This window comes from Lutjanus erythropterus, chromosome 12, assembly GCF_056507025.1.
Source record: "Lutjanus erythropterus isolate fLutEry1 chromosome 12, fLutEry1.hap2, whole genome shotgun sequence".
NCBI lineage: Eukaryota > Metazoa > Chordata > Actinopteri > Lutjaniformes > Lutjanidae > Lutjanus > Lutjanus erythropterus.
In genome coordinates this window covers 3,957,523-3,973,299 of record NC_139328.1, presented here as the reverse complement: position 1 = coordinate 3,973,299, position 15,777 = coordinate 3,957,523, and the positions used below count along the sequence as shown (strand labels likewise).

The 15,777-nt window shown below is 40.9% G+C and overlaps 1 protein-coding gene across 1 annotated transcript; it reads left to right on the top strand.

Moving 5' to 3' along the window:
• Window positions 1–1,086: 1,086 nt before the first annotated feature.
• On the top strand, window positions 1,087–14,968 carry mfsd8l2 (major facilitator superfamily domain containing 8-like 2). The gene is made up of 11 exons (XM_084732553.1): window positions 1,087–1,180; window positions 1,395–1,580; window positions 2,336–2,398; window positions 2,536–2,655; window positions 2,909–2,988; window positions 4,300–4,582; window positions 8,596–8,669; window positions 10,321–10,534; window positions 11,512–11,634; window positions 11,765–11,895; window positions 13,604–14,968. The coding sequence occupies exons 1-11, from the start codon at window positions 1,105–1,107 to the stop codon at window positions 13,682–13,684; spliced, it is 1,431 nt and encodes a 476-aa protein (XP_084588679.1). The 5' UTR covers window positions 1,087–1,104; the 3' UTR covers window positions 13,685–14,968.
• Window positions 14,969–15,777: the final 809 nt, after the last annotated feature.

The window sequence follows — 15,777 nt, the reverse complement described above, 5'->3', positions numbered from 1 at the left end:
CTTGTTGGTGCCGCCGAGCCATACAGAAGAAATACTGACCCAAACACGTGCGTCTTGCGTTTCATTATCCCGTGGGCCCGCTGAGCTCCAAACCTCTCACAGTGTCCCGACACAGTGTGGTACGAGGGCAAGCTGGTGAGCGGGTTTATATGTGTTATTCAAACAATCGAAAGTCGTTGTATTATTCATGCGTCGCTGGAAAAACATATGGAGGTATTAACTTGGTGACAGTTCTGTTTAATATAACAAGCCCAGGGCCAGGAACAGCACGGCAGCTTGAAAACGGAGCCAACCATTCAATAACACAGACAGCGATGTCATACCTAATTTATTCAGCATTGAACACAATAGAGTTCTTTTTTTGGAATATTTTCCTTTAACCTTTTTTATCAGAGATTCTGCTGTAAGGCTTCATATTTTTGGTCAAATGTAATCCTGGTTTATGTGATATATTTTATTACCTGTATGTTTTTTTTTCTTTTTTTCTTATCACTGTATGTGATGTATTTGTGACCTGGTAAATGGAGTCTCTTTTCTTGTGAAAGAGCAAAGTTATTCGACTTCTATAACCTACAAGCGGGGGCCGATGGGCTTGCCTGACGCATTTCTTCACAGGGCTGCAGGAGAATCAAGTGCTTTTGAAGAAACTGAAGAAAACAAGATTAAAAATGTATAAAGCTCAGTGTACTTTACCTCACCTGGTAACCTGAGACATTGCCTTGACCGTGAGGCTCGCAGCGTGGTGCAGCACTGCGGACGTGACTCAAACAGAATTTCGTCTTTAACATAAATGCCTAATGGAAGCAGACAACCGCGCTCATTTCAAACTACACCTCACTGTTTTTTATTGCTGATTTGATGTTTTTTTTTTAGGTCTCGCTCCTGCTGGGCCTCCTCTGTCGGAGAAACCTCGTGTGATCTCTGTTGTCTTTAAAGTCCTGACCTTCCACAATGGTGAGACAAATTCCTGTGATTATCCAGGCCAGCAGCTGTAATTGGACTCACAGTGTCTCCTGTTATTTGATTATGCCACTGGACAACATTTCTGAACAACGCATGCAGGCAGAGGTCGGTGTTTAAAAGGCGAGCGAGTCAAAGAGCACAATGGATAATCACCAAAAAAGGAATCTAACTTTTCTCACCATCGGACTGATATTTATGCTGAGCGGCATTGAGTACGGTAAGTTCATTATGACAGCTTTATGGACTTGAAGACTTGAGATAATGGTCTCATTAGAGCAGAATCTGTCTGGCATTTTGGCTGTAAGCACACATCACAGTGGATACGGCATCTGATTTTACTGAAATAATATTTTACTCTGAGTAAACAAGGCTTGTCTCCCTCCTTTTTCCTTCCACACTCGTCCCCCTTCGTCCCTCTCTGGTGGTCTCAGCCGTCATTCTGCCTACAATATGGAGGTATCTCCAGATTTTGGAGGCACCTCCGTACTTCCTGGGTCTGGGTCTGTCTGCCTTCAGTCTAACCGGGCTGCTCACAGACCCGCTTTTTGGCTTCTGGTCAGACCGGAGCAAAACCACAAAGTCCATCATCCTTTTCTCCAATCTGTTTGAGATTGTCGGTGAGTAATCGGACCACAAGATGAATCACATGACACAGAGAGTCAGATATTAGAGGACCCGAGTGTGAAATTTAAACTTTGGACTTTGTCAGAAATAGTTCACTCATTCATTATTCAGTTTATGTTGTTATAAGTACTGGACTTTAAAAGGATAGGTTGGATTATTGAGGGTGGGGTTGTATGAGGTACTTCAGTAGTCACCTACAGGAGATGGTGGTCAACATGGTGCCAGTTTAGAAAAGCAGCTGAACAGTGTTTTATAAAACAGACTGGATTGGGTCAATTTTATTTGGGTCCCCAAATAAATACAAAACTTCAGAGTAAATTCTGCAAATTTAAGATTTATATCTGCAGTGCATCTTTTATAAAGTGTTTGAAATGTGCCTATTATTTTACTGATGAGAGGAAAAAGCCATGAGCCTGTTAATTCTGGCTAAAAACACATTTTTTGTCTTTCTTTCTTTATGTTGTATTGATCACCCACAGTCATCAATACATGGTGATGTGTTTCACGCTTTAATAAGGCTCCCTTTTGCCAGTTATAAATGGTAGTAATTCATTAGTAAGATTAATTAGTAGTAAGCAGTAAATGGATCTGTAGTGATCCCACATCACCATGTAATAACTAGGTGCTTACGACCTAATTAATAACCTGATTATAAACCATTCATTGTAAAGCTGCACCGTGATTTTAGACTCAACCTTTAAGTCAAACATTTCAGTTCTCAATGATTTTCTTCTGTATTTGTTCTCAGGTAACTTCATGTATTTTATTGGATATTCAAAGTGGCTGTTGCTATGCAGTCGGCTTGTGGCAGGTGACACACACACACACACACACACACACACACACACACACACACACACCATGAACTAACACCCAAAGCATGAACTGTGTCAGTGTGTGTGTTTGTTGTGAAGTTGTAACAGAAGGATGCTGTTTCCTCCCTCTCAGGTGTCGGTGCAGGAGCGGGCTCGGCCATCTTCGGTTTCCTGACTCGGAGCACGCGGCCAGAGGAGCGCGCCGGTATCTTCGCAGCCATCATGGCCTGTCGACAGGCTGGCCTCCTTGTCGGTCAGTCTCTCTCCCCACCCCTCATCTCTACCACAGAGAGGGGGGTGCCATTTCACCTCTCTCCACCTCCTCTGTCTTCTGAGAAATATCAGACACCGGGAAGGATTTTGTGATGTCCTCTTTGATGTTTGGTTTCAACTGCGAGAAGTAGACATTTGATAAAATCACTGAGGTGGAGGCTACTGTCTCCACACATCCTCTGTTTTTATTCCAGCTTCCTCTTTAAAGCCGTTTCCCCCTCCTGTCTCTCCAGGGCCGGCGTTCAACCTGTTCCTGCGGCTGTGTGATTTCAAACTGGGGCCCTTTGTTGTGAACAAATATACGTCTCCTGGGGTAACAGCATCCAGATAATCAGTAATCTAAGGTTCTCCGAAAGCCTCATGAATACAGAAACAATCTTCAGAAATAGTCGCTCTACATTCTGCACTACTCCTGTCTCACATGCATTTTTTTCCCTCTTTGTTCTGCTTCTGAGTAAGAAGAATACAAAACGCCTGCAGTGATACTCAGGCCCGTAACAACCCGTATCGATCTATTTCCATCTCATGAGTCTGTCTGAATAAAACACCTGTAGAACGGATGTAGCTTAAATGAGATATAACAAAGCTCCACACGCCTACTTCCATTTTCCCACATAATTTGACACTGCACGTCTCTCTTTATTTCACTGTGCCAGGTTACTTTATTTTCTGAACACTCCCCTCCATAGATCAAATCTCTCAGATCTTGATGGTGTAAAAAGATTTTGGTCGCACTTTATTTTACAGAACATTAAGATGTAACAAGCCGTACTTTATATCAAATTAGACAAAAACTAGAAATCTCTTCTTTATTGGACAATATTTGATCATTTATTAGGCTTCATTAGAGGGTAATTAGGGACACATTACAACAGAACTGCACTGTAAGTGCATTATTTAGTGTTTCCCATTGTAAGCAACGTCCTTAACTGATCATTTGTAACATTAATTGATTAATCATTATTTTTAAAAAATGCTTATGCAAAATTTGTTTCTTCCCCCTTAATCAAAGCTTTATTTCCACAGCAACATATTGCATATTCTCAGACAGCGTTTCACGGCGTATAAAACATGTAAAGGCCTACAAATTAAAAACACATATTTCAATATTCATTAACATGCGGAGCGTCCTCAAATATAATATAAGGTATATTTCAGATCTTTATTTGATAGCAGATCAGTTGAATTTTACATGATCAATCAAATTCTTAATGACCGATTAATCGATTGTGGATAAATTATCATTCCTAGGATTGTTTCCCACCATTAGACCCTGATTTGACTTTACTGTGTATGTGTCAATAATGAATCTTTAATAAAGTATAATAAGGGTCAAACAGTGGGAAACAAGACACTTTAGTTTACGGTACAATGTAATGTGTCCTTATTTGACCTCTAATAAAGTCTAATAACATCTAATAAACGGTCTAAAACTGTCTAATAAAGAACATAAGTTTGATTTATTGATTGATTGATTGATAGTTTCTGTCTAATTTGATACAGAGCATGGCGTGTTAAGTCTTATTAGTTTACTGTAAAATAAACTGCAACCAAGACCTTTTTTTCCAGTTAAATTCTAAAATATTTGTGATAAAATTTTGGTCCTTTTCCTCCTGATGCTCAGATCTTCATGTGCCTGCTGTGGGTGCTGCTCCAGTTTGTCGTCCTGGCCATGTACTGGGACGTACCACCCATCAGCTCAGAGGGGGGAGCGGTGATGGTGGAGATGAAGCAGGAGGAGGTTGATGAGGAGGAGGCGCCGCTGATGGGGTCCGACGACGAGCCGGTGCACACCTACAGAGCCGTCAACCCCGACCAACCGGAGTCCTCCGCCTCGTCCGAGGCGCAGCCCGTCCGCGGCGCCACGGCGGTCTCGAACCCCTTCAAAAACTTCAGCGCCAGCAGAGGTGAGCGAGCAGCTTCGACTGCCTGTCTGTCCGGAGCAATGACTGTCAGCTCCGCTCCGCTCTGTTCACGGGGTGCAGGTAGGAAGAGGTGTCACTGCCAATGCACATGTTTCCTATCTGCTCTATTGATTTTCTTGCATGGGCACACACACACACACACACACACACACACACACACACACACACACACACACACTCATACTTACACACACTTTTCATTCTTCCATGGCTCTCTGAGGAATTCTGTGTGGCATGTCAGATCACATTCCCTGTGTATTGATTGGACTTGTGTGTATTATGTCTGTGTGAGTGTGTGTGTGTGTGTGTGTGTGTGTGTGTGTGTGTGTGTGTATGTATATATGATGTCAGGTGCCTTGTTGGATTAGTGTCATAGTAAGTTTACATGGGATGCAAGCAGTGATTGTGTGCCGTTATTGATTAACTTTTTCTGTACTGTGTGTATGTCGAGTGTGTGTGTGTGTGTGTGTGTGTGTGTGTGTGTGTGTGTGTGTGTGTGTGTGTGTCAAACCTCTGCATTGATTCTCTCACTCTTTGAAGATGTGGCAAAGGGGATGGATAACAGACTTCCTTTTTTATTGACTGACTTGCCGTGGTTGACTTGTGGATGAAATGGAGACAGAATTGGTAATGTGGCCAACATTCGTCGTATTGATTCCTTTTTGTTTTGAAGAAAAAAAAAAATCTACAACACCAGAAAACTCGGGAGCAAAACTGGAGAATGTCTGCAGCTCTGGCTCACAACTGTAGGAGTGTCTGTTAGCCTTTACAGTGTGGCTGGTATTCGCTCCCCTGAATTATTGATCTTCCCCCGACTTTTTCTGTATGAGTGAGGAATCTTTGAAACTCGGGCAGATCTTTCTCTGTCTTTCATCAAGTCTTTTCACTTGTGGTCGAGGTTGTGCTTTAGAAACAGCACAAGTAGAAGCTGTGTTATGTTTTTTTTTTTTTGCTTTTGGAACATGGTAATATATAACATTAATAAGCAGCATATAAACACTTATTAAGATATGCTTGTTGGCTTTGTTGCAGAGAGTTAGATGGGAATGTGGCTCCCCTTATGGCAGCTTTCCAACAGACAACCTGATAAGAATATTTGGATGCAACCTCTTTGTAATGTAAACCAACATATTGATCAGTAGCTGTTATTTAGTTGCATATTTTTTGGCCGTGACCAGAATGGATTGCAGTTACATTTGATTTGTTATTTACACTTTTTTAGGATTGCTTGCACACTAAAATTAAAAATAACCCACAGTTAGTGAAACCTGACACTCAAGGAGCAAAACCTCAGCTCACATCTGCACGACTATAAGCAAATTGTTTAGCCTCACACCTTTTGCAAAACACTAAACACTCTTCTCTACATTAGACACTGAAATCTAAAGCGATGTCACTTCTTTTTCCATCTCAAAGCGCTGCAACACAATTCAAGCAGGTGTGCAGACACTCAGGGGCTTAATTGTAAACTCACCAATCAGGCATGAGCGCTATAAAATGCCCACAGGTGAGTGTACCTGTCATGGATGATGTGAACAAATTTATCAGATGCGATTCGAGCAACATTGGTTGACCATGTTGTAAACTTTAAGTTGACATTGAGAGAGTCTGCACAGAGAGTTCAGCTCAGCCTCAGCAGATCCGATGCTGCAGCAGTAATTTGGACATTTCGACGTGAGCAGGTGACAAAAACAAACTTTTCTCTAAAGTCGGTACAATGCAGGTCAGAGCCTGAGTGCAATTCATGCTTTCTTTTATGTCTCCACAGATGTTGCTGGATGTGTCCTGTTCTGATTTTCAGTGCAAAATGCAAACTTTGGAAATGCATGGATGTATTGACTAATTGTAGAGAGAAATAGTTATTTTCATCAGTGTGCATTGATTGTTTTTTGTGTTGTGTTTGATACATTCATTCACGTATTTTATCCTGACAGTATGTCTAAAAAAAGTAGAAATATTAAATGTGTTTTAAATTGAGCGCAGCAGAATCTAAGTGGTTCAAACAATCGGATCATATGAGGATGTTTGTGCCATATGGAGACAAAATTGGATTTTTGATCATTTTTGTAAAGTTTTGAATGAAGTGTTTCATTTAGCAAAATATCCGAGGTGTTCTGCTACTTGTGTGTGTGGTTCTGTGAACTGTATGTAGTGTTTTGACAAAGTGAGACCTTTTTTTGAATTAATGAATTCTTGAGTTATGGCCAAAAACACTGACCTTTGACCTCTGACCACCGAAATCTAATCAGTTTATCCTTGAGTCCGAGCTTTCACTTTGAACCACGTTTGGAGAAATTCCCTCCTTGAGACACTGCCTTCATAAAACATGATGACCAGAGAACACGATGCCTGTGGCCACGGCTCTCGCGACGTGGAACCATAAAAAAGGTTTTTCTAAAATTCAGGTCCTTCAGCGTACAGTGATGCAAAAAAATGAGGCTGATCGGTCCAGTGATATTCCAGATTAGCTGCGGACATGCTGCAGGTCTGCTGAGCACAAACACACACGCACAAAATAAAAAAATATATGAAAATAAAGCCCTGCCAGATAATAACAGCTTTATCACAAAGAAACAGAGTTGAGGATTACTTGTTAGAACACCACAGCCACGACAAATTGTCAACAAATCAATAAATATCTTTTTAGAATTGTAACCAAAGCAGCACTTGTTTTGTTTTTCTGAGAAATAACTACAGTAAGGGACAACAGTTTAAAGGAGCAGTGTGTAGAGTTTACTGGCATCTAGTGGTCAAAAAACAAAACAAAAACAAAACCAAAACATGAAAGGCCTTACTAAGAAACACTGCGTGGCAGCGACCATGAAAGAGGAACAGCGCCCTCTGTAGATATGAACCTGCCAAAATACTTTGTTAGTTATCCGTCTGTCTAAACTTGTATTTTTACTGCAGACAGATAAATATCCTGCCTTAATTTCAATGACCTAGTTTGTGATATGGCTCTGTTTTGGTCATTTATCCTGGTAATTTTGCTTTCTTTTATAAAATGAAACCAAAACGGAACATTCTAACGTTACAAAAACAGAACACCTCTTATTTTCATGTGATTATACAGAAATTAAAACATATTTATGAATATTTTCCTGCCAATACATCCCTGTAAATCTTACACAATGGACCTGTAAAAAAACAGATAAAGATGTGGTACCTGGCAGGGAGAGTCTGATGACAGACTTTATCATGAAAGTTGTAGGATCTGGTGTTTTTCAGAGCTTGACTCACACCAGGGAACGAAGATCAGGATATCTGAGCCGCTGTTGTATTGATTTTTTTTTTCAAATCTCTCTTCCAGTTCCCCTAACTTTATGGAGGAGCAATAATAAATTATTTGGCAGCCCCTTTAAATCCATATGATCTGCACAGAACTTATAAACACACACGCATGCATTAAAATACATACACCACACATACAGTGCATGCTGCATATGCCGTGGTATAAAAATTAAATCATATAAATAATCCTAAAAACAGTGAACAGAGAGAACTGAACCGTCGTAGATCACACACTGTACTATAAAGCCATTCCTCCAGCCATCTGGCACGTACTTCCAAATTTAGCAGCAGGCCCGGCTCATTTTTCCTCTCCTCCAAGTCCATAAGGGAGTTTTTGTTCCAGGAAAAGCTGGTATCAAAATTTGGAATTTATTTAAATATTTTTTTTTCTTGTGTTATCATGTTTTGGCCACCAGAAGAAAAAGAGCAGGGCTCTCACTTATCTTTAGAAAAAGAAATATACAGTTTGTTGGACTGGAGGATCAACATGACCAAGCGTCCAGGATTCGTCACGCCTGCCTCCCTCCATCTTAAGATTACTTTCAGATAGTCCAAGTTTTCTTTTCTCTTTAAACTTCTTTATCTCGAGCTAACTTGCCAGTTGAAACTTTCAATTTAATGGCACCACTTGAGCCTGTTTTATGATTTTCTCTTTGGTTTCTCTGGTTTTCAGTGTATATCTCTCTCTGTCTTTCACTCGGCAGAGTTCCTGAGAGAGGAGGTGGTTGTTCTCCTCACGGCTCAGTTCATCACTCTCTTCAATCAGACAGCGCTGGAGGTGAGAGCAGCTACCGTTGAGATCCATCAGCCGGAGTTTCCAAGCATTTCACACAATGTCACACTATTTTACCCCGAGTTTCATCCAGACGGCATCAATCTGAGCCTTACCTGGAAAAACCTGCGCTGTTAGGTTGAGAAAATAATCAAATATCGCTTAATGCTCAGAGTAAAACTGATATAACAAGTGCACATAATCAGTCTCTATGTCCCAGACATGAAAAATGAAGAGGCACTCTCTCTTCTCATTAAATTGTGGTGGCTGAATAGTCACACACTGCGGACCTGGATTATATAATCATTTTAATATCAAAACAGAGCAGTTCTTTTGATCTGGACTGAATTGAGCCTTTGAAGGACTCAAAAGTGCTCGTTTCAGCTCTAATAAGAATCTCCACCTCTTTATCTGACTGGATTACGTTATCTTAACTGACTGACCTTTGCGACCATCTTTCTAAAAAATAACCAGACCATGGTGACTCCTCTGAGCAGCGCTAGGTTAGCTTAGCTTAGCATAAAGACGGTGAACGTGAAATCGCAAGCTGCATTATGTTCTTAAGGAAACAACTTAAATATTAGAGTATTTGAGAAGATTCACACCACTCAAATGTCTGTCTGCTAAATAAGAAAGTATAACCAGAAGCCAGTTAGCTTAGCTTAGCATAAAAACTGGAGACAGGAAATTTTAAGCTGTCTTGTTTTCTTAAGGAAACTCCTATAAAACCATCTGAATATTACTTTCTTGCAGAGAGTATGTGACAAGATTGACGCCACTGTAATATCTGTCCACTAAATATAAAGCTACAGTCAGAAACTGCTTAGCGTAGCTTAGCATAAAGATGCAAAACAGAGCTAGTCTGTCCAAAGGTAACAGAATCCAATTTAGCTTTGGCGAGCTGGTCAACAGCCTTATGTACACCCTGTGCATCACCACCAGTGCAGACCGTTACATCAAGGCAAGACGTCTGCCCAGACACTGGGCTCTCTGAGGAACAAATTTGTTTATTTCATTTTCAGAACCCTCAACATAGCAAAAATATCCACGGTCCCCGTCATTCTGCCACTTCAGCATTCTGCTTTAATGCCAAAACAGACACCAGACCAGACTGACACCACTCTCACGTTTGGATGATGAATATGAAGCTACAGCCTGCAGCATGTTAGCTTAGCTTAGCATAAAGACTGGAAGTAGGGTAAAACAGCTAGCCTGCCTAAATCTGCTTCTGTAGATATTAACGACTCATTCTGAGGTAATGATTGAAAAATATGCCTTCCAATACCTCTAAAGTTCACTAATTAAAATGTTTTATATGCAGTAAATAAAATTGCTAAGTTAAGCTAAGCTAACCCAAAATATCTTTAAATGAATGCTTGATATTTGTACATACATACACATACATACATAAATGTTACAAAATACGTTATAATTTAGTAAAATTTTATTATTAAATTTTTGTTTATGTTTAAAGGACCAGTGTGTAGAGTTTAGTGGGAACTAGCGGTGAGCTTACAGATTGCAAACCCCTCATTTCACCTCTTTGAGGGCCTCAGACATGCTTGTTTCAGCTCCAGTAGGAATTTCCACCTCTTCATCTCACTGAATCACTTTCTAACTGACTGACCTCTTGAACGTCTCTCTAAAAAATCCCCAGACCATGGTGACTCCTCTGACGCAACGCTACTTCGGCTTCGGCGAGCTGGCCAACAGCCTGATGTACAGCCTGTGCGGGGTGGAGGTCATCCTGGGCTTCTTCTTTCTACGCTGGCTGAGCAGGAGGGTGGCGGACCGCGCCATGCTGGCCGTGGGCCTGGTCATCTGCTGCATCGCCTGTATCTGGTGCCTCGTCTTCCTCTGCAACCCCCGAGGTGCTAACCTGTCGGAGAAAACATACAAACACACACGCGAAGACGAGGACACAGACTTCCTCGCGCCTCATGTTCTGCGCCAGATCCTTTCTGTGCGACTGGTGTTGGGAGCGCAGGGGAGCCATATCGGGTTACACACCGGCTGCATTGAAATAAATTGAAGTAAATGATATCGCTCAGGCTCTGGCGGGCCAGCAGGAGATCATACAGGCAAACTGTATGTTCACGTTGGCCCGCGTCTGTTGCAGCTTGTCACGTTTATCGCTCTGATTACAAGTGACAGGTGCTGGAGCCGGGGAGTGCCTGAGTACATATAAAAGGATTACTGTAATCTAATTAGACAAAAATGCTATTTGTTAAGGCATATCCTGCATTTGTTTGCTATTTGTTACAGTTACAGTTTAAACAACCAAACAAAGGAAGAGAACCTTGAAGGCAGCTACCTGAAGAAAAGTTTTTTTTTTCCTCTTGTTGGACCGCTAAGAAACATGTTTGATTGTTGAAATTGCGTTTTGATTATAAGATTATAGACTCTCAGTTTATGCAGCAACATCCAACAGTTTGAGTGGGCACAAATTCACACAAACATGTGCATGATGCAAAGCAGCAGAGAACAAAAATGTAGCGGCTGCCAGCTTGGCAGTGGTTTCATTTTCAGATAGAGCTATCTCTGCTGGTGCCAACCCATTTGTGGAAGGAACTTAAAAACCGAGGGAAGAAAGGGATGGATAACTGAAGTATGATCTGTCACACACTTTGAGTCATTATCACTACATATCAGAAAAAAAGCAATAAAATATTACAATACAGTAGCTAAGGACCTATAAATATATTAATCTGAAGTATGTGAGAGCTGGTGTTAGATTACAGCCTGTAAATGTAATTGTTTAATGAGATGTTGCATATAATTTGTGAGCATACAACTGTAATTCGGTGATCCATTTATCTCATTTATATTATCTTTCCATCCCTGCCAGGTGGTTATAGATGGGAGCTGTCTGCCTTCATCATCGGAGTGTTTCTGCAGCTGCTGGGGCTTCCCTTTGTGGCCGTGTCTCAGGTGGCTCTCTTCTCCAAAGTCACTTCGCAAAAAACACAAGGTTGGCAAGTAGTTCTACCAATTTACCGCAGCATATGTGATGCAAAGATACGGCTATAGATGCTGCCATATTTTAATGGCGGTAGATGAAAGGAATAACCTTTTATTCTTTTTTGATGCGTCACCTTAAGGATTCAGCCAAGGTGTCAGACGCTCAGTCGGGGGCCTGGCCACCATCTTGGGCCCTTTGTGGGCTGGAGGACTGACAAATAATTTGTACGTAATGCTGGGCATGATCCTCGCTCTCCTCATAATGATCTCAGTAAGTGGAACACAGCTCATTTGAAAGAGTTTGATATTGTAGGAAGTATTGCCAAGAGTGGCATGAGAAGATTGATATTAAAATGTGAAGCTGGAGCTAGCAGCAGGTTAGCTTAGTGTAGCATAAAGACTGGCAACAGGAAATGCTCCTATAAAACAGCCTAAATATTGAGTATTTGAGAAGATTGACATCGTTCAATCTGTTAAAAATGAAGCTATAGCAAGAAGCCGGTTAGTTTAGCTTAGCATTGAGTCGGAAAACAGAGGGAAACAGTTAGCTTGTTGAAAGATGACGACATCCACCATCCATCAGAAGCTCTAAAGCTCATTAATCAACATTAAATTGTAAACAACATGAAGTGAAAACATTAAGTTTTAAAGGGTTACAGGGATGAACAACCAAGATATAAAGTGTTAAAGTGTTCAGCGTAGGAATAAACATCTCATCCTAAAGTAACAAAATCACAACAATGCTTATTTTCAGGTGATTATACACTGATGAAAACATACTTATGATATTCCATTTCTTTCATATATTACCAATAAATCCCCCTAAATCTTAACACACCTAAGGACCTTTAAGTCGTGGGCTTAAAGCTGGTCCCTCACTACGGGATAACTGGGCAGATTTTGGGTTCAATTTCTTCTGACAGTCGTGGGGACGTTCTCGATTCGAGGCTGTTCTGGTCAGATTATCTGTCCTGTAGTGTGTGAGGCGTTTACAGACATAAATATCAAACATGTTTGAAATTTTGACTTAATTGATTTAAAATCTGGATGTGCACGTCAGAGAGGTGTTGCTAAGCAGTGGTAAACATTTTAGCCCTTTAGCTTCCAAACTACTGTTTTATGTACTACACCAAGTTCATCCTCTTTGTTTACATCTGCTTCACCATGAGATCACGTTCTTCATGAAATCACGTGAGATGACGCTCCCTCTGGCACGATCATCTTGATAACATCCTGTGGTTTTGGTGTGCCGTTATTTTAAAATCTTGTGACATGTGGGTGTTTGAGATTAGAGAGAAGAAAACCTGTGAAGTTTCTCCTGATGTGTGTGGTGCGACCAGATTTTAAAAATCTGTTAGGGCTTTAAAACCCCTGGGGCCAGCTTTAGATGTGCATGTAGATTTTTCTCCTGACAAAGCCAGGCTCGCTCGTTTCCAGTCTCTAGGCTAGTTTTATATTTAAAATCCACCTACAAGTGAAGCTCACTAATTACCAGGCTGTATTTTGTTGTTTCTTTAGAAATACCAAAGTGTAAAAATGTCAATTTGTGGATGTACAGGGAGTTATGTGCTCAGTTACATCAGCTAAATTAGCAGGCTGCTAGCTGTAACTTCATACCGTACAGACATAAGATCAATCAAGATCAATCTTCTCATCTAACTCTCTGCAAATGAGCGTAATGTTTTAGTATTGCTTTCATTTTGATGCTCTCACAGAGCTGGAATTGGTAGAGTTAATGTTTAAACACGGTGCTTCTTGTTTTATACCCTCCCCCCTGCATGTACAGCACCTTCTTCATTAGAAACTATTCAAAGCTGCAGCCTAAGAAAACATCTTTTCCTTCACTTGGGCCTACCCAAATTGAAAAACAGTAGCTACTTGGCAGTGAAATCCTTAACTCAGCATGTCTTTGATAGCCTCTACTTATTACTCGGCGCTCTCTATTCTCCAAAGCCACATCACGCTGTACATTTTTGCAGGTTATGACAGCGCTGTCCTACGACCGCCTGACTGAGCCGAGGGCAGTGCAGTGTGCTCAGAGCTCCGACAGCGGAGGATAGAGCCACAGTCTGTCTGGAGAGCGGGCTAAAGACGGACAGAGGGAGTGCCCTGCACTTCTGAGAGAATCAATACAAGTTTAGTGCCGAGGAAACTGTGTGAGTGTGGAATAAAAATGTTCAAAACGCACACTGTAACTCAGAAGCTGACACTTCAAAGGTAGAGGTGCTGTATGTTTCTCAGCTTTGCACAATCTGTCTGTCACCTTACATACATATCACTATCAGACTATTAATTATATTTTACACAAGGGGGCACCATTGCTCTCATATTGAATATTCAGAGGTGTAATTGAAGATGAAAGCCATTATTTTTAAACTGAACTATTTATATTCCCAGGTGTTGATGAAAAGATAAGAGAGAGCAGGTTTTTCCACGTGACCCAGGCACCAAATATCATTTCTTGTCCCGTGTCTTTCTTCTTCTTGAAAACAAAACCCTCAGTGAAAATGAAACGGTTGACACAATGGGTGCACGAGTGGAGTTGTCAACATCTTAGCAGCTCCGTGTCAGTGTAGCTGATAGAAGAGGAGGGTCAGAAAGAGAGAGGCTTTGCAGTTTTTCTGATATTTATTTGAAGCGTTGGAGTGAAACTGTGTTTTTAGTGTTAAAATTAAGTACAAAGCCTTGGCTGTGACCAAACCGGAGAGATTTTATCTGAAACTGTTCCTCTGTATCTTTTGTGCAAACGAGAAGCTCCTGAATTAAAACCAAATTTAAAAATACTTGTTAATTAGTCTTCTCTATCGTTTTACTATAGGGGGGATTTAAAGTTTAATTGCCGGTGTTCATAATTTAAAACATGACAAGGTGTGACTTGTGTATAGTCAGCTGTTCTTGCCTATAATCTCCTCTAGGATGTGCTGTATGCTACACATCTGCATCTGAGAGGAGAATGCTGTAAGCAACATCAAGGCATTGTAGATTCCCTTTGTACCAGTGAGCATGGCTTTGGACAATCTCTGTGTTTTTGCATAATTGCAGATAAGGCTCAGTAACCTTTCCAGTTTTCTACACTCAGCATGTGATGTTTGGCTTTCCAGAGGCTTTTTTTTTCTTGCCTAAAATGGAAATTCTAATCTCCGGGACTCAAGGACATAATATATATAAGTACTTTCATGCCCTGATCAGCGTATTCAGGTACTTGACATTTTAAGGGAGATAACAGGGAGCATAGAATCAGGTCAAGCCTGAATTTGCTCTCTTTGAACAAGCTCACTTTTTCAGCTTGATTCCTGCCGTCTTGTCTTCTTAAAGAAAGAAGCTCAAATATTCACAACACAATATTCACGGATAAATAAGCATCAATCAAAGTTTGAGTTTAAAAAAAAAGCTGCATTTTCATTGTGGTGTTTCAGGTTTATTTATTAAAGCGAGAAATAATACATTAAACAAAACAAATATTAAACAAACCCTTTTTCATTTCAGCACATTTCTGTTTGCTAAAAAAATATGTGGTTGAATCCATGAAGACCTGTAAATGTGTCATCAGGAACCAACCCGGACCTGTCGGTTATTAGAAATCGGGGAACCCAGACTCCTGCAGAACCAAGAGATGCCAAACCCAAACTGGACCTGTCTATTATTTGAAAGCTGCGACCCATGCTGAACCCGAGAAATGCCGGACCTGACCCCGGCTGGACGACACAGACCGGATCGGCACCGATTTCACAGCAGAATGCTCTTAAAGGGACAGTTCACCCCAAAATGAAAACTGTGATCATATAATCCCTCCTCCTCGCTGAGAAAGTTGGGAAAATGCATCCAGGTTTTCGGTTTTTCCTCTCTTGCTGACAGAGACATCACGGCTAATCCACTCATTATTTCAGCCTCACGAGTCCACTACTCATTAGTACTCATGATTTTGAAAGTAACTAAGTAGATTACATGGTGTAATGAATACTAATGAAAGTACAGACTTGAAAATGTACTCATAAAAGCACAAGTACCCCCAAAAAACTACTTAATTACAGTAACTTGAGTGTTTGTAATTAGTTACTTCCAGCCCTGGTTCTGCTGTAGGATGAAAGAGATGATATTGATCAGTGTGAAGTCATATTTCTCCGGTACGTGAAACGTGGTCCACACAAAGACG